This window comes from Talpa occidentalis, unplaced genomic scaffold (genome assembly GCF_014898055.3).
Source record: "Talpa occidentalis isolate TD23 unplaced genomic scaffold, MPIMG_talOcc4v2.1 talOcc4.15, whole genome shotgun sequence".
Lineage (NCBI taxonomy): Eukaryota > Metazoa > Chordata > Mammalia > Eulipotyphla > Talpidae > Talpa > Talpa occidentalis.
In genome coordinates this window covers 70,291,940-70,317,927 of record NW_023601543.1, presented here as the reverse complement: position 1 = coordinate 70,317,927, position 25,988 = coordinate 70,291,940, and the positions used below count along the sequence as shown (strand labels likewise).

At 36.6% G+C, this 25,988-nt stretch overlaps 1 protein-coding gene across 1 annotated transcript in view; it reads right to left on the bottom strand.

Annotated features, from left to right (window-relative positions):
- The window catches only part of DMD (dystrophin), a 1,988,221-nt gene that overhangs the window by 473,737 nt on the left and 1,488,496 nt on the right, over positions 1 to 25,988 (bottom strand). Inside the window, 1 exon segment of the mRNA XM_054695791.1 lies at positions 5,934 to 6,123. Coding sequence (XP_054551766.1) covers positions 5,934 to 6,123 — 190 coding nt within the window.

Below are 25,988 nucleotides of genomic sequence, written 5' to 3'. Positions count from 1 at the left end.
CTCCCCACAGCTATTTCTCCTCTTGATTTCTGCACCTCTGTGAAGGCACTCAGTCATGGCAAAAGGTAAACAGTCAGTAACTCTTAATTATACTTCACATTCTCCCCTCGGCTCTGTTCTCACAAAGTATAACACAATGCTTATTTTTACTTCCAATACCTCTGTCTCATGCATTCAACCTCACCAGCTTAATTATTATTTATTGCTTGGAATAGTACAGAAATAACATTCTGTTGCTCTTGGACAGATCTCATAAGCTTCCAATTCAATCTCCTCACAGCTACCAGGGTGATGTCGCAAAACCGTAAGTCTGGTTATTCTATTTCCTTGCTTAAAACTATGCTGTGACTTCCCAAAACTATAGAAAAAGGCCAAATCCTTAAAGACAGAAGGCAACAAGGAGGGTTAGACAGGTTACATGTACTGAGCCCTTTTAGTCCAACACTGCACCTCTGATGGACATTTTGCATACATCCTATCATTTAATCCTCACAAAATCCTGTGACATTCTATACTCATTGTATAGTTGTATTGAGTTGCATTGTATAGAAAAGCACAATTGAGACTTAGAGGTTAGGTACCAAGTGGTAAAATAAGTTGTCTTCCTGCCTACAAGTCAGTCCTTATACTATCTACTATCCCCTGCTGTCTTTTTACGTAATTTAGCCCTAACTGATATTTCCAATCTCTTTTTTTTTTTTGTAATAACCATACTTCAACCACGGAGAGTATTTTCAGAGTCTCAAACTATCACTGTCTAGGATTTTGGATACACTGTTTCCTTTGCCAATATCACCTTTTAACTCTGTTTTCCTAGCTAACTCCTAACACATTCTTTCAACTTTCTCTGAAAGATTTGAAGAGGTGTTACAAAGGTTCTTAACCTTGACTGAACAAGAGAATCATAGACAGGATATGGTGTAATTAATCCAATTTGAATCTCTGTGGGGTGGAACCCAAAGATCCGCATGTTTTAAAGTCCCTCCAATATATTAGCAAGACTCAAAAACACTGTTCTAGGCAAGTTTCCTCTTCTCTCTGGCAGACTTAGCTTAATCATCTTCTAATTTTCCTAAACCCTCTCTTGACATCTATTATAATACTCATTACACTATCGTAATTTTGTCATAGCTTATATATTTCATTTCTGGAATATGAGTATCCCATAGGTAGAAATCTTGTTACAATACAGAGATTTTTGAATATATGTAACATAGTAATCCAATATTCCTTCCTCTCCCTCTCTCTCACACATAGGAAGTTTCACAAAACAACACTGAGCCTTACTAAGAGTGGTTGATTGTAGTCTATTCTATTCCTTTCTGGAATAGACTTGTATTTATAGTTATGAAATTGTTTGTACAAACCAGTAATTTGTCTGAATTGTTTGAAAAGCCCCTTTCTAGCCATGTTTGTATTGCTAGACCTAATGCCATGTTAGGTACCTAACAAATGTCTAATAAAAATGTCCTGAATTAGTCAAAGCTCTCAGGGAAATAACACACAGAAAAGTTTTATATACCCAAAGTGATAGGTGGCTATCGTCAGGCCAAAGAAAAATATCAAGATTCACTTTCATATATTTTAGACACTGAAGAAAGTAGAAAGATTTAAAAGATATATTTAAAATAATTCAAATTACGGAAGCAGACAGGGATACACAGAGGGTTTCCTTTCTTAAAATTAAGGATTCTCAGATTATCTATTATTAGAAGTCCCAAGAAATATAATGATACAATTTATTCAGTTCACTGTGTAATTAAGAATGTATTCTTCCAATGGAGGTATCACACATCCAGACTACAAACTATATAAAAAGCTACAGAAAACAAAACAGCATGGTATTGGAATAAGACTAGACACACGGACCAGTGGAATAGAACTGAGTACCAAGTATATGCAAAGGAGAAAGGAAAATCTCTTCAACACACTGGTGCTGGGAAAACTGGACAGCCACAGGCAATTGAATGAAACTAGAACACTATTTCACATGATACACAAAAATTTAACTCAAAATGGATTAAAGACTTGGATGTAAGACAAAAACCATGAAATATATAGAAGAAAACATAATCAAAACACTCCACAACATTGGCTTCAGGGATGTCTTTGGGGGCTTGACTTCAATGGCAAGGAAACAAAAGCAAACAAATGGGACTAGAATGAACAAGCTTCTGCACAGAGAAACAAATTATCATTGAAATTAAAAGATATCCTACCATATGGGAGATAATATTTGGTCATCATACATCTGACAGGCAGCTAATCTTCAAGATCTATAAAGAACTCATATGACTCAATGAAAAGAAAACAAAGAAACCAGTCAAAAAATGGACAGAAGAGCTAAATACACACTTTTCCCTTTATGACCATCTCTCCACACGCATACCCACGCACCTTCTGCGTAAGCTGGTATTACAATCATCTCTTTGGGGTACTTACAGAATCAGGTAAGACTGGTGAAATTTTTGTATTAGCAAAGATGCAGAGTCCTCCCATTTTCAGTTCATTCCCCAAGGTTTTTTGTTAGAAATTGGAACCATGTGTATCTTTATCAATTCTCTGAGGCCCAAAGCAGCAAATGATTTGGACACAGGAAGAATTTGATTCATTTACAAATATGGATCTTCATTTTAAGGATAAATTTGCAATTTAAAAATTCTCAAACTGTCATCTACCTCTCACGGTTGTATATGGTACTCTACAACAACATATTGGCTTTAAAATTCCACTTAGACTATCAGAAAATACAACACCTAAAAGAAAACTCTCCTTATCCTGAAGTACAAGGACAACTAAAATGCAGTGGCTTTTAGTAAAAGTAAATAACACTTTCTAATGTAAGGAGGGAATAGTAAAAGGGTTTCAGAGTGCAATTAATGGGGTTCATTCCACTCAGGAAGGACATGCTACACAACACATGTATGCTTATAGATCCCATGAATTGCTATTATTCCTGGGAGAATAATATCCTATGTAGTAAATGATAAATGAGAGTGATAATCACTCTAGAAAGAAGTGGAGTCTCCGTATATAGATAAGCACATTGACAGTCATAGAGAAAACCTATTTTGTTGAAGGTTTTCACTAAAGACATTTCACTTGACATAAAATGCCAGTGCTTTTGGGCACATGGATATTTCAGAATCTGTTGGGAGGGCTGTTGCTCTGGCTAAGCATTTGGGGTTTTCTTTCTTCATATGTAAGAACTATTCTTGCAATACAGCATGAATCAAATAATGAATATAAAATTATCAACTTTTTCAAAGAAAGTGAAAGTAAAGGCATACTCTTATGCTTTGTTTCTTCATACATATTACAGAAAATTATTTTTGTTCAAAAGACCAAAAACAAAACGTATCTTCAGAGGGAAAAAGCAAACACTTCCATTGAGCTGAAATATTGAAATTGAATGTAATCTCCCTATGCATGTCATTTATTTTCAAACTTGACACTTTCATTTCTTGCTTTAAGATCACAGTACCTTGATTCAATTCTTTTTTTCGAAAGATTTATTTATTTATACAAGAGCTGGGTACAGGCCAGAGGATTCACCATAGACAGAGCAGGGAGCAGAACAGGCAGATCTACTGAAATACACTGCTAAGGGGAGCAGCGATTGAGACAGGAGAGATCTGCTGCACCATGTGGGAATCTCCCTGACCGGCCGGGAATCGAACCTGCACTGCAGAGGCTGGGGACAGCTTCACAGCTCTGTGCTCAATGTGCTGTGCCTCCAGGGAGGCCCTTGATTCAATTCTATCAGTTGAAAATTTGTTAAACAGTTGAAATATTGGTAAATATCATTAACAATAATCAGTAGTGTCAGAAGTTTAGACTATTTCCTATGTCACCTCCAAATTTTTCATCCAAACACTGTTATTCAATCGTTCAGCTGAAATCAGAGCTTGCTATCCATGTCACACTACCTATACAATGTAATTTCAACCCCCAATTGGGTTTATAGGAAACACATTTTTAACAATTTAAAGAAGCAGCTTGAGAAAAGTGTCTCTGTTTTAAATTCATGTTGGAACCTTAGCTAGTCCTATTACAGTTAAGGGGAAACAATATATCTAATGTTTTTGGAAACTCTAAGGGAGGAGTTTTTTTCATGGCTTTGAAGAATAAGTACATTTTTATAAGTAATATAGTATAAGCTATGCAAGTTTCCTTAGTGTAACTTCAAATCATTTTTTAGAGATCAGAAATCTAATCATAAAATGGTAAATACAGGCAGAAAATATGACAATGTTTCTCTTTAATGATTCAGAATCTTGCAGCTTCCCAAGATTTGGAATTTATATAGAAATTTTCACTATATAGTATCACAGATATAAATATAGAATGTATAGGAGATAAATGAATGTATCCTTGTCCTCAGCCAGACTCACTCACTACCTTAAGAAGGTGTTCTCAAATCCCTATTACGAAATTATTTTGAGTCATTGGATTACTTTTATTTTCTAAGTAATGTTCTAAAAAAATCCACTTAATCAAAGTTTCTAAGTAATGTTTTAAAAAAATCCACTTAATCAAAGTTTACTATTTATTTAACACAGTTGATGAGAATATGTGCACCTATACATTAAAATTCTAGTGTGGCTTTATGAGCATTTACAATGAAAATAAAATATTATTAATGAAATACCATGCATTAAATAAGATTATTTGTGACCATTCATCTATTAGGAACCAAAATACCTACTTTTCTTTGCTTTTACATTCTGAAGACATAGGAAATATCTGCAAAGATGAAGTCAGATATTGCCTAAACAAGTCATTCCAAATGATCAGACTAACTCAACACACATTGTGCACAAGCAAGAGGAGTCTCGTGCGAACGGCAAGGCAAGAATGAGGAAATAGTCAGCTATAAATTATCACCATCACATATTCTGTGCACAAGAGTGGCAGAGTAGGTCAAATACTGTATCAAAACGCAAAGAAAAGGAGAAGGGGGGAAGAAAATAAAGAGGGGAGGAAAACAGCTTTTATTTATTATGATTTACTATTGGAATTATTTTTAAATCTAGGACATACAATCACTTTTCCCATAATTCAAAATATGAAAAAATAAAGTTAATCCACAAAGTTGATTACATTATCGTAACACTCCAAAATATTTTTGAGATACTGTCAAGAAAGTCAGAAAACTCAACTCTACATAAAATACAAAAAACAACAACAACAACAACAACGAAAAAAAAACCTTTGTAACAGGTTAGGAAATAGACATTAAATGCTGAGAGTAACATAAGGGGCCTACTTGCACTGCAGAATATGATTCTCACCAAGACTTCATTTAAACAAAATGACCCTAAAGTTAAGTTTCACTTTTCACTGAGTATGCATATGAAACTTCACAGCAATAATTTTTGTTTCTAGGAAAAACAATTGTCTGAAAATTGTATGATCATTAACTATGACAAATTTAGCCATCTCCTTTTTATTTTCACTGATCATGTTAGGAAGAAAGCTACAAAATGCCAGATTAACATTTCAAAACGTATTTGAAAGTAATGAAGGGAAACTGATTCAGTTAGCAACGCTAAATAAAACAGGCAATTCATACAGATGCTTTCCCTGTAAGATATTAAATAAACACTCAAAAATGGCAACTTTTTCAATTTAATAAACCAATCCCTAACTTAGGTCTTTGAGCAAAGTTTCTCCTTGACCAAAGGTCTGGTTTTATGTGCAAGTTCTTCCTGGACATAAACATGTACTCTTTAGAAGATTGGGTTGTTACATGAAATAATAAATGACTTCCTTCTCCCTCTGTCTTCCTCCTCCTTGCTCAAATGCTTACACATCAGTGGTCTTAAAAACCACTTATGAGTTTTCTTCCTAGCCCATCAATTATAGGTACAAATGCTGAGAATTGTTTACTTGGATTTAGGAGAGTGCTAGAGTGGGAACTCTTGACTTACCTGCCATTGTTTCATCAACTCTCGTACTCCTTTGGAATCTTCTAGAAGCCTCTCTTTATGGGTGGCATTCTGCAGGACATTGGCAGTTGTTTCAGCTTCTGTAAGCCAGGCAAGAAACTTTTCCAGTTCCAGGGGAAACTGTTGCAGTAATCTGTGAGTTTCCTCCAAAGCAGCTTCTCGCTCACTCACTCTGCAAAAGAATGGATATCCAGATGTAATTGTCCTCCATCATTAAAATGGTGTACCCAGTGAACCCCATGAAAAACAGAAGGATAAAAGGACTAAATTGGAATATACCTACTAAGGGGTGAGGTGCTGCTAAAGTTCCTCTTAAAAGCAGCAATGATTAGAATACCCTTTGTGCATGTATAATTTTGGACTATTGAAAGTTCAGGTAGTAACTTTCAGTTTTCAAAAAACATCTTTTTGAACTTTCTAGCTTTGCTGGTTAATTTTGAAAGCTTATTTTAATATGCTGCAAAAGTTTAAGCTAATCTTTGTAGGTGAAACCCTAAAATCCCCAGGTCACGCTCATCTTGGATGTCACCCGATTAGACAGGTCAACAGAAGAGTTGGGAAAAGACAAACTTGGAATAGGAAGTTGAACGATGAGAGGGAAAAAAGCAGGGGACTGGAGGATGAAGGAGAGCAGAAAGACTAACAAGTAGAAAAAGAACATATTTCATAGAAACTATAGGGTAAAACATCATTTGCGTAACACCACTGTGTTCTAGTGGGCTGGCCTCATACTTCATCACCGGATGGTCATATAAGTGAGAATACTTTCCAAAAGAAAATTTTCATGAGTAATGGACAAATAGAAGCCTAAAAACCAGACAGATCTGGGTTCAAATAGAATGTTCTCTATCAACTGGGCGATTTGGCAAGTTGGCAAGTTTCTTCATCTGATTTTGCAGTCTCTCATCTGCAATATCTATTGTGTGGAGAATGGAAATACAGTAATTGTATAAAGTTGAGTCCCTCACACTTTATGTAGTTACACATTATAGTTACTCAAGAATGCTAACTTTCCTCTGTCCTCATTCTACTCTTATTCTTCTAATCTTTTTTTAGGGGTGAACCAAATTTTCTAACAACAGAAAAACATAAAAAAAGAATATTTTCCCTGAATATATATCTATAAATGTGAGTGTATACGTATAAATATACATGCATATATTGTGGATACACACATTTGCCCATAGCAAACATCTACGCATCTACATAATAATAGCTTGGGAGGGAAAATTGCCTTAGGCAGTAACAGTCCCATCTAAAAAAAGATTCAGGTAAATTCTGTCTGCAATGAGGAAATTAGTACTCTATTTAAATATCATATTTGCCTTTTATTACTACACAAACACTTTCTGGGATTAAACATAAGCTAAAAATGGATTTTAAAAAATTGAACACTTGAATATGATACACACTGCTTGTTAAGATGTGATTGTCAATAATTATGCAAAACTGCAATTTATTTCAGCAGCAACATTATCATGGGATGTGCAAACCAGGCAATAAACAACTCCTGCCGAGCCAGCGGCAGCAACGCCCCCGGAAGAGCTGTTTATTCATCATGGGTTTGGTTTTGCTGAGCATACAGTCTTCTATAGTATAGTTTCGGCGCTCATACTGGATAAAAATCTTCTGTCTGCATTAACTGGTGAAGGGTAGAATACGTTTATGAGGAGGCAGCTATTGGAAAAAAGGAAGCATTGCACTAAGCTATTTATCAACTCCTAAATAAACTTTAATACTGCACAGCTGCAAGGTGGCTCAGTGTTCTGGTTGGGCAAATAAGTTAAACCCTGCGTAGTTCAAGGCTAACCTGGACAGCTGACTCCCTGCTTATCTCATTTTCAGACATACTATCAATGCAGGCAGAAACTTCAAAATCTTTCTTGACTTACTTTTCCTTTCATTTACTATGATTTCAAAATTCAGAGCCATTACAACAGCACTGAGAATGTTAATGCTACAAACTGGCAGGTGACAAACGGGCTAAAGCATTGAGTAACTGCTGACATTTGCCTGTTTTTGACCTATAAAAGTAACAATTTTATCCAGTTCAAACTACTATTTCTAGATAGGCTAGCATGCTAGAAATCACTAAGACTGGGCCTCCCCTGGTGGCACAGTGCAGGGCTGTGAAGCTGCCCGTAGCCTCTGCAATGCTGGTTTGATCCCCGGCCACCGGTGAGGGTGCCACATGGCACACAGACCTCTCCTGCCGCGCCCAATGCTCCCCTCAGCAGTGTATTTTGTCAGTCTGCCTGTTCTGTTCCCTGCTCTGGTGAATTCTCTTACCCTCACGTACTTCTGACTGTACCCAGTGCTTGTATAAATAAATAATTTTTTTTTAAAAAATCACTAAGTCTTACTCCAGCTCTATCCCAAGTTTGGGGCTAGAAATAAGCCATCACATTTCTGGAGAAAAATGCAGGATTAGACATTGACATATTTTCTAACAGACTGCAACTTTACACTAAATAAAAGGACAACTCAAAACCCTCCCATGACAGAGTGAAGCTTGAGAATTAGATATTGTGCATTTTATTATCAGCTTCATCCTCATGATGAGCTGTACTTGATGCCTCTTAGCAGCCCTGTCCTTAAACTAGAAACACCACTTACCCTTTGCTTCTAGAGAAAGTCACTAGTAAATAACTTTCCAGGAGTTATTTGTAAAATGCAATGCACATAATTCAGATGAAAGCATTCTATTGAGACAATGAGATTTCTAGCCAAATCCTACCAGTGAGTTTGCTGCTTTGTAAATTAGGCCCTTAGGGAGGAACAGAATCTCTTTCAGGGCAGTAAGGCACCATTTTACTAAATGATACCCTCGTGGTCTGAAATATCGACAACATCAGGTTGAATATTTTCTAATTTGGAAAATAAATTAAAAAAAATTCAATGAGTGCAACAGCAGAAAACCTCTTCGAATGAGCTCCTTTGCAGCACTCTTTGATCAGAGGTGAAATGGTTGTTTCATGCTTGTGTGAGAGTTTTAAGGCTACATCCTCTCTCCCGAGATCAATAAATGTACACTGAATTCCTTAATTTTAATTGTGCCAAGTCTAGACAAGAAATGATTCAAGGGTACTTGTATTTCATATTTGTGCATTCAGAAGAGCTCTAATGGATCTCATTTCTAATTTCTGTAACCATATGGCTTTAACTGGTTTATATGATAAAGTTTAGAAATAATGAGAATCATAAATAAAAATTTGGTTTAGAATAAAATTAAAGATCTTCAACATGGATTATTGTTGAAATTCCTCTGTTCAGATTATCAAATTATAGATCCTGGAGAAAATCTGGCTGAACTTAAAAAGCAGCAATGACCAGATGTTAGAAAGAATAATAATGCCTTACAAATAGAATCTACTTGAAGGATAGGCCTGCCCCAGATGTTCAGCTAGGTTACCCGAAGAATCCACTTTAGCATGTGGATTATTTTGAGCTGAAATCAACTGAGGCCCTGGGGGCTCATGAGAATCTTTTACCGCTCCCTTAATTACTTAGAAGAATGAAATTTGGATTTCCCAAAAACAGATTTTTATCAGAAATAACCTTTCTACCAGAGAAGCCACCCTAAATGTTAAGAACATCTGATCTTCATCATGAGTTACCCTTCCCTTGCCTTGTGTGAGTCATCCTCTCTCCTGAAGTCCCAATCCTACCCCCATCTCATTCCTTAGCCTAGCAGATAGATAGAAACACAGATAGATGGATAATCTTATTTTGTGCCATTGGCTTTAGAATCCACATCCATGTGCATTCTCCATACATATTTAACTAAAATTGTTCCTCTCTCCTATTAATCTCGCTGACGTTAATTCGATTGCTCAACTAACCTTGAAGAACCCTGAGGGTTCAGGGAGAGTTTATTTCTGCCCCTACACACTGGTATTGGTTAAGGAATTTTTAAATAAGATAATCAGATATTCCATCTTTATAGTATACAAAACTTGCTGAGAATTTGATGGCATAGGGAATGGTATGGTGACTTCAAAGGTTTTCATTCTATTCATATGGGCACTATATACCATTCTCAGTGTGTAAATATTGGCTGAGTGGTACAGTGGTTCTCAAAGTATGATCCATGGACCAGCAGTATCACCTTCATCCGGGAACTTATTAGAATGCAGACTCTCAAGCCTCACCATAGACCTCCTAAATCAGAAACACCGAGTGTGGAGTTCAACAACCTGTGTTTTAATAGGCCTTCTAGGTCCTGGTAGATGCAGAAATTTGACAATAACTGCTGCTAGAAACCAAACTTTGAGAACTACTGGTGTAAAGGATGCTGTGCTAGGCTGTTCAGGCCCTTCTTCAGGATTGAAATATGTTTTGCCCCAGTTCTGGGGAAAGCTGTAGGAGGCAGGCTACAGCCAATGAGCAGTAAATGTCTTAGCTATAAAAGCCTTTGCTCTAACTCAGGACAATTCTGAGAGGCTACCCCAGTGTGAGAATTCAGCGCTCCTCCAGGGGAGGAAGAAGGGCTGACTGATATGGTTGCAAATGCATAGAAACCTGGCATCTCCTGCCCTTGCATGCTTCCTTTGCAGGCTTCTCTTCACAGGTGTTAATGCTGAGACCACTCTCCAATAAAATTCCCGCATGATAATCAATTTCTCAGCATCTACCTTCTGGGGGACCTGACTTGCTGAACTATCACACTAAATTGCTGGAGTGGCCCAGTGCAGGGGAAGGGTGAAACTCTGCCCCCTGATTTCCAGCTGCCACCCAAGCCACAGAGGATGAGGAGTGTTCAATGCCCTAGTCTGAGCGCCGCCCCTGCTGACCCAAGTGAGGGCTGTAGGAAGGGAGAAGAGCTGAGTGGCCATTTTTGTGAGTCTTTAAAAGGAAGCAATGCAGGAGGGTTTGCTCATTTTTTTTTTTTTTCATCAGAGCTGCTGTGGAAAGCAGAGACCCAGCCAGCAGGCTGGGGAGAGGATCTTTCCCCCTCCCAAGCCCCATTTTCCAACCCCGCACCTACAACTTTGCACTATCAATAGGTAACTGGACCTTCTCTCTCTCTCTGTCTCCTTCTGTTTCTTTCCCTCCAACCCGTTCCAACCTGTTGTTTAAAATATTTTTTCTTCTTTGCTGCACCAAAGACCTGCTTGTTTGCAACTGTGGCAGCAGTTGGCCAGACTCAGACCTGATGAGAGAGCTTCTGCCTAGGAACCACAGATTTAAAGAAAATCATTGCCTAAGGAATGCCTGTGGAGAAATATCACACTATTGCACAGATTGTGGTCTCAAAGGGGGACAGGATGGAGGATTCCATACTCAGCAATTGAGCCTGAAGAGCTATTACACCTTTGGTTGCCCTAGTGGAGATCGACAGACATCTCAGAGTTGCATTATCATGAGTAAGAAGCAAGAAACTGCTGAAGGGGCAAAGTGCTGGAGCTATAAAGCATAGTACACCCTGTACCTGCCCAAGGGGGTGCTTATCTACAGACACTCTGCATCCAGGGAGACAATCAGAGAGAGCATCTCTCCAGTATCTCCAATTTGTTTTTAAGAATGGATTATCAATGAGGCAATCAGATAAAGAATACTCTGACCTGTAACTACACAAACACACCCCTCATGGTATCTCTAAATAAATTCCTTAAACTCCAAATTTCCTATGAAGTTGAATATTACTAATCTCTTATGGATCACCTGTATGCATATAAAAGTGAAAAGGAAGGGACTCATGATTTTCCAAGGCAAGGCTGATGAACTTAATTAATGTAGAAACAACATCCCACTGATAGATACATGGATGAACAATCCTTTACAAACACACAGTACTGTAGGGCTGTATATATATTCAAACAGAAATAAACACATTGAATATTTTTAGGAAACAAAAATGCTCAATCTGATAATAGAAGGTTATTTTGTCCAGGTGTTTCCGTAGGTGTGACAAATTGGGGTGATTCACAGCACTCAATCTTCTGCTAAGTAACTCTTCCTACTGTGCCCTGGTATTGTCATGGAGTAAGCAAATAAAATATTCTGACTCTTTGATTCCTGGTATATTTCCATCTTATCCACTATCATTTCCTCTGATATTTTCAAGGGGAGGATTACAGGACATTTTTTGTTTGTTAGATATAGATCAGAGAGATTGAGTACCTTAGCAGTAAGTGGACCTAGGATCAGAAAGTTTGTAACAACATCAAGCATTACTCACAGAATCGAGTTAACCTGAAGTTCAAATTCTCTGTAAATGTAACAGTCCTTATTGGTTTTCTAGTATATAAATTACATTTTGAGTTTTGAAGTGTAAAAGCTATCATTTTAAAGGGGCAGTTATCATTTTTTTCAAGATTTATTTATTATGCATACAAGAACTGGGGTATAGGTCAGAGGTGTGGGGGTGTGAGAGAATTCACCAGTGACAGAGTGGGGAGTAGAACAGGCAGATCTACTGAAAGACACTGCTGAGGGGAGCAGCGGGTGAGTCAGGAGAGGTCTGCTGTGCCATGTGGGTTTCTCTCTGGCCGGCCGGGGATCGAACTCGTGCTGCAGAGGCTGCGGACAGCTTCAAAGGCTGCGTCTTAACCCTTGTGCCACCAGGGAGGCCCTATTATCTTTTTTCTTAACTGACACCTATATAGCAGTTTCTAGAAAGGATTCCTTTTAATCGCTAGTAGTTCTATTAGTGCTTTGCACTGAAGAGAAGCATGACTCTAAACCTGGGCTAGCATCCCATTAGTTCCTTTCCTAGTGACAACTCTAATAAGACTATGGATTTTTTTCCACTTGGTGGCAACACCTTTCTAGAAATTTGACTACCTCTGGGTTGTGGCAATAAGAGGATGTTTCTCTTTTCTCCTTCGTTATCAACCTGTAAAGTGAGACACATACTCTATCCTTCTAACATTTCACAGGGGTGAGAGATGACGGCTCTAAGATACAGCACAGAAACTAATTTTTTAAAAGCTAACACCTAAAGAGCTCTTTACATGTTTTAAAACATTCTCTCATTCAGTTCTTCTCTCATCATTTTGTTGCAGATACACCTCGACGAAGAAGATGCACCATTTCCGCTGCCCACACTAGTGCTGGTGCCTTGGACTTCAAATCCCAGCATGCCAGGAACTAAACTTCCTGAGCTGGGATCTCTTGGGTAGGGGCGGGGAACCTGATTGGCCAGGTGAAGCTGTCTAACTTGGAAGGCAAGCAGGCTTGACTTGCTCTCTGGTACTGCTTAGAAGGGACTTGGAAGAGACAAGCGGGGGGAGAAACATGTAGAGACACTTGGAAGCGTGGGAGAGAGATGCATGGGGAAGCTGTCCTGCCAGAGACAATGGCAGCCATTATCCTGATTTGTACTTTGATTTTGAGTTTTCTCTCTCTTCCTGTCCCAGCTCTTGGGACCTGTTTAGCCCCTGCCTTGTGGCTTCCTGCCAGAAGGTACTTAGACTTGTGGTAAGCTTTTGGGTCTCAGCAGCCCTGCTTTGGGCTGACCTGTTTGGCTGACCCTGTTTGCTCATGAGGTCATAAGGGGATGGATAATGTGGTGAGTTTTACTGGGAAGCTACTATTAGGACTCTCTCTCTCTCTCTCTCTCTCTCTCATTCCCTCCAGTGGCTTGAACCCCTATACTGATTATCTTTATTTCAGAATTGCATTCTTATTTTAAAATGCCTACTGATATCACATTCATTAAGTTATCCAACATCTATTCCATATGTATAATGTGCCAAGATCTAAGTTTGGTGAAGGAAAGCAAAATCTGCTACCTCAAATCATATAATTGATAAGAAGTTTACATCCTGGGAGGTACTCTGAAGGCTGAGTAGAGGCTGCTTTTAATAATTATAGCCGAACGCTTCTCTTAGTAAGGGTCTATTCCAGGAAGACCTAATTCCATTATCTCTTTACAAATGAGAAAGCAGAAATATCTTTGCTTTGCTCAGTAATGATCCTAATGGAATTCTGCCCTTCGTCCCCATCATCCCTTATCTAAGCTATTCAAAATGACATCTGTGGCGTGCAGACCTCTCCTGCCACCCGCTGCCCCCCTCAGCAGTGTACTTTGTCAGTCTGCCTGTTCTGCTCTCTGCTCTGGCTCTGGTGAATTCTCTCACCCTCCCGTGCTTCTGACTGTACCCAGTGCTTGTATAAACAATAAATAAATAAATAAGTAAAATATTTTTAAAAAAAGATTAAAAAAAAAGACATCTGAAGTCATGTAAGTGAATTTCTCAGTTATTCTGGGCCTCTCCCATATATAAAGGAGGTATACATGTTATCACTACACTTCATTATACCTTTTCATCTTATCAATCTCTCTGATGCTTATTTGATTATTTGTCAACCAGAAGAACCCAGAAGGGCATGGGATTATTTGCTTTGCACTCTGACATTGGTGATGGTGACAGAAAAGAAAATAAGATGTGAACTTGAACTCTGGACTTTAACATACCAAGTCTGGTGAAGGAGTAAACACAGTAAACCTTTAACTACAGTGGCAGTGTAACCACGTTTATAATTTATCTGGATTCTCTACCAGTGGCTCCAGTGTAACACACATCACAGTGTATTCATGAACTTCTCTCTCAATTTGCCTAACAAGTGATAAATCTGTCATTAAGCTTTTTTTTTTTTTTGCCTTTTCCTTCCTAAAGAAAATGGAGAAAATCTATCTGGGCTTTATCTCCATATATAGTGATGGATGAGCAATAAAAGTTTGCCTAATTGAATTGATTTTCATAAAAATAAGAAACCTTTGAGATATATAGCAGAGGCAATCTCTAGTTTCATATTGCTGCTGGAGATTGATTCTGAGAGAACCATAATGACTTCCCCAAGGTTGCAGACAAGTCAGCGGCAGAGCTGGGATTACAACCCAAGACTTGCATCCTAGAAAAGTTTTTCTAACCCTGAGAATAGATGTTGGTGTCCACTCCTCTCTGATATATTCACTGTAGTATAAAAAAGAATACAGGGAAGGTTATGCCACTGAATCCTGGCCTTGATTTTGAATCACAAATTTAACTATTTCTTACTTCACCATAAGCAGGTGATTGAAACAAATAAAAACCTACACACAAGGAAACACACACATGTAAAGATATTGGCCCATCTGAACTATGGCAGAAAGTCAAGCCGGTCTTTGCTTCAAAACAAAAAAATCCATTTTCAACGCAAATTTGCTGGTTTGCAATTCACCGACATGAATTAACGAGATTTTCATCCTCTCTCTCCTGAGGTCTGGTACTAAATTACTCAAACTCTCCAGAGTTAATTGGAAACCATGACCTAAATGTTCCCAAAGTATTGCTGATTAGTTCTCAGAGAACTCATTCCCATCTTTCGTCACCCCAAACAACACTGGATGACTTTTTAACATGTGCAGAAGCAGCACACTCACACAGAAAGTAGATTAGTCCTCTAAAGATAAACTGCAACTTTAAAGTTATCTGCTTGGACATCTTTCAATGATAGAGACATTCCAGTAAAAAAAAAAAAATATTACCTAGATTTTAACCTTTAGAAAGTGAGAGTATAGACATTATCTATCATGGAGGAATTTTAAAATATGCATTCTATTTCAATCACATTTTTACACTATAAACATTTTTTAAAATAGAGATATGCCACATACATAATTAGGGAAACTGCCACAATCATGGACTTTACCTTGAACCAACGGGACATTTCCGAAGAGAAAATATTAGGAAACAGCAATAAAAAAGGTACTATCTTAATATTCTTTGCATTACTCATTTTGTTTGATTTGTGTTTGTGTCTTACATCTCTGAGAAAAATAAGCTAATGAAAGAAATGTACAAAATATTATGAATAGTTATTATCATCAACATTTTATAGATGAGAAACTCAATTTTCTGGGAGGCTGGGGAGGTTTCCAAAATAAGTAGCAATACTTGAAACACCAAATTTAGTCAATTGTTAGACAGGACCTCTCAAGGTAGACCAGGCTATCACTCTTTGAGGCAAATACAATGGATATTACTATACATTACCATTATTAAAGGCTGTTTTCTTTTTCTATTTTTTTTAAAGATTTTTATGTATACAAGAACTGGGGTACAGGCCTGAGTTGTGGGGGGTGAGAGGATTCACCAGAGACAGAGTGGGGAATAGAACAAGCAGATTGAAATACACTGCTGAGGGGAGCAGTGGGCGAGACAGGAGAGGTCTGCTGTGCATGTGGGTAGCTCCCTGGCTGGCCAGGGATGGAAATCCTGTCACAGAGGCTGTGGATAGCCTTAAAGCGCTGTGTCTTAACCCCTTGCATCATCAGGAAGGCCCTAAAAGCTCTGTTTTCTATCGCTAAATGAATTAGGCTTATTGTATGTACATGTGTGAGAACAAAAAATATTATTCTTTTGCTTACAATCTTCAGTTGTCATTTAGGGGAGCTATTAGAATGAATACTGCACTTTGGACTTGAGGAAGGCTTGAGGATTTTATTTAAAAAGTGTATTACAGTCAGTAACAAAATATGTTTATTCTTATAAACTAGTTGAATGTTATAGTAGCTAACTGTTGTCTTCTCATAAAGGCATCTTAACAAATGCTTGTCCGTGATACAGAAATTACTATATCTTTTGGGAGATATTTTATATTAAAAAAATCTAACAAGAAAATCACTTTACACATTTCTAACCTAGAGATTTTATAGTAGAATACATAAATAAATTATATCTGAAAGTGACTAAGTCTTGTAGACTTGAAAGAAGTGTCCTTTTAATTTGGAACCACTTTTAATGCATCAGATATGATTTACAAGATTTGTAGGATTACAGATATCTTGAGCTAATTAACTTATGATCAAAATAAAGATTCAAAGTTTCTTGCTTTTTTACTTTTACTAAGGGCAGAAAATGCATTTAAAACAACTAGATGGGCCTCCCTGGTGGTGCAAGGGTTTAAGTCTCACCATGAAGCTATCCACAGCTGCTGCAGTACGAGTTCGATCCCCAGCCAGGGAGGTGAACCACATGGTACAGCAGACCTCTCCTGACTCGCTCCCTGCTCCCCTCAGCAGTGTATTTCAGTCAATACACCTGTTCTGTTCCCCAATCTGTCTCTGGTGAATCCTCTCACTGCCCCCACACCTCTGGCCTGTACCCCAGTTCTTGTATGCATAAATACATATTTAAAAAAATAAAACTAAATGGCTGGAAAAGCATTGATGGCCTTTTATAAGATCAACTGAAATTTATGAAGAATACTCATAAGCTAAAAATTTACTTTTTCAATTAAAACGACAACACTAAAGGAATGAACCAGAGGGCTGCTCGTGACATTCAAGATTCCTCTGACTTATGAATGCATTAATTACAAAATATCTGTAATCTGGTTGTTCTTCTTCATCATCATCAGCAGCAGCAGCAACAGCATTCATTATCATCAACTTACTGTAAATTCCTCTAGGGCAGAAATTCATTCTGCAGTTCCTGGCATTAAATATACCCAATAAATTAAATTAGAATCAATACACTTACTATGAACCAGAAGCAGGTTCTGAAAATGAGAAAGTTGGTCTCTGGCTGTTAAAAACTTACAAATCAAAATTATTTCTTAATGTGAATTTATTGAAAAATAATTTTATTTGTATAGAATTTCAAGGTTTATAGTGTTTTCACATATATTATTTTGGTTTAACCTCGTAATAACTTATAGATATCATCTTTACTTGTTACAGAAAATTGAATATGTAATGGACTATTATTCAGCTATAACTAACATGGTTAAATATGAGAATGAACAACTCTGTGACCAAATTGTGTTTTGCTTTGCAGAAGTGGAGATATTAAATCTTTGGAGCTTGTATCATCCATCAGATTTAGTACTAGCAGTGAATGTGAACTGGTAGACTATTTTACTGGATAACACATTGTATTTAGTTGTGAATGATGGAATTTCTGTTACTCTTACATGGAAACAATACTTTCTTTTGAATTTTTAAAGTGCACTGCTGCACAGAATGTTGAATCAATGTATTTTTAAGGTGCATTGAAAAACCAGCAGACATTAACAATAAATTCTATTAAAATCAATCCAATACTTTGGAAAAAATTTCAAATTGTCCTTAAGGGTGATCCTGGTCCAGAGAGAGCATTTATTGAAAGAAGCTTAAAAATCATTCTGTCTATAACTCTACTCATGTACTGTCAAAAACATCCCATATGTCAGGGATAAGAACAGAACACCATGGTGTAGCACCAGAGATTTTCCTTCATCATTCAAGACTGATCTATTAATCTACATTCTTTGTGTAAAAGCATGAAATTGTTTCTAAACCATCCAACTTACCTTGCATCTAGTCAGTATTTCACCAACTTATTCACAATAATCAAAGACCTTGTCAGATTCCACGATGAAATGCAAGTAAGACTGCTCTGTTTTGTTTACCTACCAGTCTAAAAAATCTTAAGTGTAAAAAGTTAATTTTTACCTCAAACATAGTTAATACAGGTTTTATTTATCTTTGTATATATGTGTCATCTCTGTATTTGTTTTACTAAATTACCTGGTTAATCTCAAGAAATATGTTTATATTTCTCTAATAGCATCGATGGAAGTAGCATTTTCATGTTCAATGTTTTAAGTAGTTACAATAATAATGCCTGTGGGGTTTACACAGAATTTAACCACACTGGTCAACATCTAGTTAGAGGGCAATTAATATAGCTACAGGAGGGATCTCATCGTTGTTTCTGTAGAGACAATGGCATTCAATACAGATAGTAGAGATAAATGATAACTGGAGTGATAATCATGGAATTTTTAAAGACTTTTCTAGACAATCTAGCCTGTATTATATTTGCTCATTTCAATCTTGTAAAAATAACCTAACCAAGAAAAAGGTTAGGTTCTTAGAAAGTATTGTTTATTTTAATAATTCACAGGTAAGTTTTTAACTGGAACAGTATTTAAGCTAATTATATCGATCACAAAACAGAGGCTTCTGGAAACTGAGTATGTTTGACTAACACAATGATTCAAGAGTGAAACTGGCAATCACCAGGAGGAGCTGGAGATGGTAGACTTCCCATACAACGAACTGCCCCAAGTCACATAGTTCTCTAGAATGTCCCACTGAATATTCACAGAGGTAGAAACCCCTTTTATACACACCCAAACAAAGAACTGAACACAATTTTACATTTAAACATCAAATGTTATTGGCAACATTTTAATGCACACCAAATTGTTCAGAAATGCAACTAACTGCCATGAAAATCCAAGGAAAACTTTACCTTGTATTGAGTATTTTGCTAAGAGCTGCTCAGCATTTTTGAAAATCACTATGAATGACCAATATTACGCAAAGTATTTGAATTCCCACACAGTACTGGGATCACACTGCAGTTAGTGACACTGCAGTCACAGGTTAATCATCTAACACTTCATTGGTGTTCTAGTGGGATCTTAATGGAATAACTGAATCCTGAAATCAATATTATTTTATTATAAATTATTCATCTCTTTAAAATTAAAGTCAAGGCATCATTTAAAAAACTGTCCAGAGGTAGGGAATATTATGGACAAAATTTGGTTTATGATAGTAAAGAAGGTGTCACAAAATATTTGTTGTAAGAAAAGAAGGGAGTGGCATTGGATCTGAGAGGTTGAAACCACTGATAAAGAGTTACAGGGAAATATCAAGAAGAAAGATATTATACCGACTTTTTTTTTCAGGAGAGAAAGATGATATTTCCCACCCCCCCCCAGGCATCCAGTCCTTTATCCTTAGAGCTCCATAGAGAATGAAATCACATTTTAAAAATTGCTCCCTTTCACAGCCAGCTGTGACTACCGATGAGCCAGAGGTCTACTTCATATACGAACCTGAATTAAAAACAGCCAGCCCTTGAAGTCAGTTCAGAGCCCACATTCTTGATTACATTTGACACAATAATCATCATCATATCTTAAGACTCAAATCAGCCTGACAGTGCTCGACTCAGGGCTGTTTCTCCCAATTAGCTGAAAATTGCAGCCCAGCTCATCTTCTAGGGAATAAGTTTACATTTACAATTTTGCTGTGGTGAAAAGGCAATGAACAGGATGGAAGGAGCTAATCAACTTTCTAACTTATACAATAACGATTTTATTTTAAGTTCACCTAGCTCTGGGAAACCTGTTTTGACAGAAATGAAAAAGGATAAACTGCTTTGTTATTATTCTTTGAAATACACAAAATTTAAGATAGCTAGAGTTTGGTTTAGCAAAAGGAAATAAACACATATCATAACTCTGGCTAAAAATTATTTTCCAAATGAGAGCTTTCAGAAAGGCCTGTCTTTTTATGAAAAAAACACATGAAAAATAATGTGCAATCAATGTATAGGTACATATCTCATTTGAAAATGAAAAGTGAAAAGATATTGGGGTCCAGAGAATGAATATCCAATAAGATGCTAATTTGAGAGCACCATGATCATGTTGTTTGGCATATCTGGGTCACAATCATTTCTATATTTCTAGGAAAACTAATCAAGGAAATTTTTATGCATTTTATTTCCTCAATTCCAATACATTTCTATCCAGATCAAGGCAGTTTGCATACACTATGGAAAAAATAAACAATAGCAACTCCACTTATGGTGGTAATCCAGATAGCCACCCTGAAGATTTTCTTGTAGAACAATGACCTTATGGAACATGTTCTAAGAGGATAACAGCACAGAAACAGAAGAGAACTCTATAGATGAGATAAAGAAGAGTCTAGAAAAATAGGAAAAAACACTGAGGAAGATTCTGGAAGGGGCTGAGAGACAAGGTATTTCGTAGCCACTGGAGTTGGCTGGGAATATGTGGGCAGAAATCAATATATAAGAGCCAGCAAAGCACAAGAGCTCATAGGAAGCAAATGCCAAAATTAATGGAGAAACACCATGAAGGCTGAGGTGTAGATGAAAAGGAATAAGGAAAAAAGGCAAAGTTGGGGATAGGAGCACAGGGGTAATAACAAATAAGAGATGTAAGGGTAAAGCTTTTTTTGAGTTTTATTTTTCCCAAACATCCCTATTAGCCTAAGGCTGAAATTTCTTCTAAGACATCACATTATGAATGTCCTCGATTGAGGGATAGCTTCAAAGGAGACATATTTAATTTTCTTATGGCACACTTATATTTACGTGGGATTTAGGATTGATTTTTAGTCTTGTTCCTGATGCAAGTTTTAATTATTTTCTAGGAAAGAAGTCAAAATGATGAATATTCATCGTTTACATGTAACATCATCTAAGTTTATTTTGTCCCAAGTTTTCATGATATATATTATTGAAGAAAAAGATAATGTTGATTTTTCTCAATGAAATGGTCGTTCTTCCCCTCAAAGATTAGCCAATAGTTTGAATATTATAAGTCACATTTCCATAGACTCTGCTTTGATGTAGAAAACTATGTTCATATTTTCTGTTGTTAGAGTAATCAAATCTTTGAAGAGTTGTTTTTAAACTTTAGAAAAATTGAAACATCTTCATGTAAAGTCAACAGTCTTCAAAACGATCCCGAAAACATATAGTTACATTTTAAAAAACAGTCCACTGGCATCAGTATAATGAAGTTTTGCATATGATGAAATTTATGAAGTATATCTACATCTATATCAATATGTATATATAAAGTTTGGCAAAAATAATCAGAAATGAGATTAAGTAATACAAATTCATAGATTTAATTTTACACTCTCTCATATTACCTAAGAGTGTTTTCCCAAATTCTAGCACTCCCAAATCATAAGGAAACTGAATGAGAAGTACTTTGAGTGACCACTACTAACTTTAAGTTATGGAAACCAAGACACAGCACATTCAGCTCATTTTTGTGCTGGTATGATTTCTCAAAATAAAAATATTCTTTAGGTTTTATTTAAATAAATCTCTTAATTGCTGATTAACTGTACTCCTTTAGTTGGCATATGCTAGTGACAATACTGACAAAACCTCCCCCAAAGAAGATTACTGAATGATGTAGTCATTTCCCTATTAATGTTAATGTAAGCATACTTATGAATTACTTTTGCTCGTCACACAACAGAACTAAAATTGTTTTTTATGCAGTCCTTATTTTGCTCTGAGTCAAGTGCAAAGAAATTAAGCTTACCACATCAAAAGCAGAGCAAGGGGGAGAGACCAGTTTACAGGATAACAGCAACACATTTATTTGGAAATATCCTTGAATCTCCCTTCTGAAAATTTAATTAACACAGGACAAGGTGGCAGGTCTAGGAAAGATGAATGCCATTCAGCATGTCCGTGCTTCCAACTTTGATCTGATGTTCTGTTCATTTGGTATAGATCAAATAGTTGATTTTAATTAAAAAATATTTTAGGGATTATTTGGGAAATCACTGGCTCCCAAGAAACTTTCTAAAGCTGGGCTTAGCTCTTTCACTTTCCTGCTATAACGACAACAAACATGGAGTTTATGGCTTCCCACACCTCTTGTAGAGACCAGTGTGAATGATACTCAGGCAATTTCCTTCCTTGATAAATGTCAGTAGAAAAAATACAAATTGTATATAAACTATTTTTTTCTTTAAAACATTTGTACCACTGTGCTATTAGATTTTACTATTGGATTCTCCAAGACTGAGTTTAATAATTAGTTTATTGTTAAGTAGTTTGAGTTCTTGGGGGAAAAATGGCACTCTATAGATAAAGCAGTAGTTTATCATATATACTGTAAAAATCAAGTGTTTTGATAGGCACATGCATCTGAGTTCTCATTTGAAAATATAAACATCATAATTTCCTTACCTGCTAATGTCTTTCCTGGAGCATATATTTTTAAGAAGCTCTTAAAATGTATGACATAATTATTTAAATCTTCATGAAAAAATGATGTGATATTTGGGTTGTTTCCATAGCTTAGCTATTGTAAATAGTGCTGCTATAAACATAGGGGTGCAGGTGCCCTTTTGAATTAATGATTCTATGCCCTTTGGGTCAATACCTAGGTGTGGAATTGCTGGATCATATGGAAGCTCCATCTTTAGCAGGCTGAGGAATCTCCACACAGCTTTCCATAGTGGTTGGACTAGTTTGCAGTCCCACCAACAGCGCAGGAGAGTTCTTTTCTCCACATCCTTGCCAATATTTGTTGTAGCTAGTTTTTTTTTTTTTTAATATGTGCCATTCTCACTGGTGTAAGATGGTAGTTTTGGTAGTTTTGGTACTTTGGTAAGATGGTACTCATGGTAGTTTTGATTTGCATTTCCTTGATTACAAGTGATGTTGAACCCAAATGCCCAGAAATAGATGACTGGATCAAGAAGATGTAGTACATATACACAATGGAATATTACTCAGCAATCCAAAAAGATAAACACATGCAGTTTGCAGCAACATGGATGGAGCTGGAAGGGATCATGCTCAGTGAAATAAGCCAGAAAGAAGTGAGACCAGATGGTCTCACTCATAGCAGGAATTTAGAAAACCTAAATAAGGGACCAGGAAAAAGACTAATTATAATAAAGTAAAAATCAAAATCAACAAGCAACAGAGACACACTACAGGGTGGGGGGGAAGGGGAGGAGGGATAAGGGTCAAAATAAGGGGGGTGGGAATTGTATGGGGAATATAACCAAGATGAAGATGCATACATTGTGCAAAAATGAAAAATGTAAAAATATATAAAATAAAATTTAAAAAATGATGTGATAAAAATGAAAGTATTGGGATAGCCTTGGTGTCAGAACTAATAAAACTGCCTATCTGCTTTGTGAGTGGAATATATACTCAGGTAGAACTTATTCACCATCTCCAGTACCTAGGCATAGTGAGCATTTAATTTTTACCAAAACAACTGATTAGAAACTGGCAACTGTATATAAGTATCAGTTTTTGACCTTAGATACCTTTATTACATAATGATTGCACTAGTGCATATATAACAGTCACTACTGAAATATGACTTTTTTAAAGTTAGAATTGTAAAGCTCTACCAGAAAACCCATTCTAAAAAGCAAAATTTGAGAAAACATTGGATCCAAATATAGAAGACAGAGAGAAACTTATTTTTCTAGGAAGAATGGCAAATAATTGCTTAGATGCCTACTTGGAACCACTTACGTCAGTGATGTTGGCAAAGTTAGAAAAGAGTTAATAACTATTTGAAAAATACGAAGTATCAAAGCAGCCTAGTGAGAAAATTCTCAAAGACTTACAGAAACCACTATCATTTAAATGATGTTGCAATGTGAAAAATGAGAGGAAATAAAGAAGGCTTTTCTCTTTTTCTTCCAATATAAGAATTTCTGTGTCAGAATTGCCCCAAAACAGGGGTTTTTAACCTGAGAAAGTCACAGAATCTGTGACTCAGTGTTCTTCTCTGAGATGATACATATATATATACACATATATACATATATATGTGTATATATATATATATATATACACAACTTCATAATGATAATGAAGATGACAACAGATTTAGAAAAGGTTAGCTCATAAGTGTAAGATGTTATATTTTTAAATTGTAAAGCTATCTATGTAATGGTTTGTCATTTGACAAGAGAAAGAGTAACTCTGCCTGAACAAGGTATATAATACCCTATCAATTAAGGGCTTGTAGTCAAGTATCCTGTTAGAACTTTGAGCTTCAACTCTGGTTCTCTGGATTGTTCTGTTGAAGGGCCCTGAATAGACTAGCTCTATCCATCAGGAATTGCTGCCAAATGAGATGGGTTGTTCCGTTGACCACTGTATATGAGCTGAATGGGGAGGCTGATTCACATACACCAAGTGCTTGGCTGGGTTTCTAGAACTGTCTACCTGACAGTATAATTTTTTTCCTATCACTACCAGCAACCTCAAAGGCTAAATATAATGATTAGCCAGTTGTGGACTATTGTCTTATGTAGGAGAAAAAAAAAATCTGTAAGAGTTAGTCCCATGCTATTAAAATGCTGATGAGAATACAGTTTAAGAAGGGCAAATGGAGTTTGTTTCAGGGAGAAAAAAAACTTATTAGCAGATGCCAACAAGTACAACAGACTCTCTTGTCTACTGCTATCTGCTAAAATAGCGACTTCTTTTACTAAAGGTATCCTATTATGATTTCTAAATGATTTCTCCTTCATTCTCATTACAGAAAGTCTCAGAAAAATAAGCATTCAATAGGAATCAAATACGCTGTGCCAGAGAATCAATCTCTTTCTCTCTGTCATCAGTGTCTTCCTCATCTTCCTTCTTGTCCTGTTTCTTTTCACTTCCTCCTCCTCTTGTTCATTCTCTCTTCCTCCTTCCTCCACTACCTCCTCCTCCACACACCTACCTACATACTACCTATTCCCAACTAACGTCCCTAAACTGACTGAGTTGAGGATAATAGTCCTAAGGGAATAACAGAAAGGATGTCCAAGTAGTCAAAGAATGATTAGTGTGGCAAAATTACAGGCTGATGCCCATGTGAAGAGTTCAGCTAACAGTACTTGAGAGTACTACTCAGGTACTCAGTACTACTGAGTATTACTCAGGTACATTTTATTACCACCGAAATGATCTGCATGCAGCAGTCTGGGCTAGACACTACACTATATATCTTACAAATGTTTATTGAGTATTTATTAATAGACCAGATGTATACTTATGAATATGTATATTGTTACATAATATTCTTCTTGAGAAATTAGCTCCATGGTGAACGTTTTCTAAAGTATGCATATATCCCCAAACATGCACACATACCGCACATACATACTTTGTTTATAGCACATATAATAAAAATTCTGTGCAACTCTACAGAAATTTGTTTACCTTTACTTAACCTGATATTACCTAAGCTTTTTTTTTTTTGCCCTTTCTGGAGTTAACATTTATTCAGATACAATGGAATAATTTCTGGCAGAAACCCATCTAGAAAAAACCTGGTGTAGAAGAAGACTGTATGAGGGGATCTGGACCCTAAAGTCATAGGACCACCTGATGTTTGAAATTATTGTACCAAGGCATTAACCAACCTGCTTTTGAATACCACAACCTTATGAGGCAGTCTGTTCCATCTGCAGACAGCTTTATTATAAAATCTGTCTCTCTATTAAGCTGAAAAATAAGT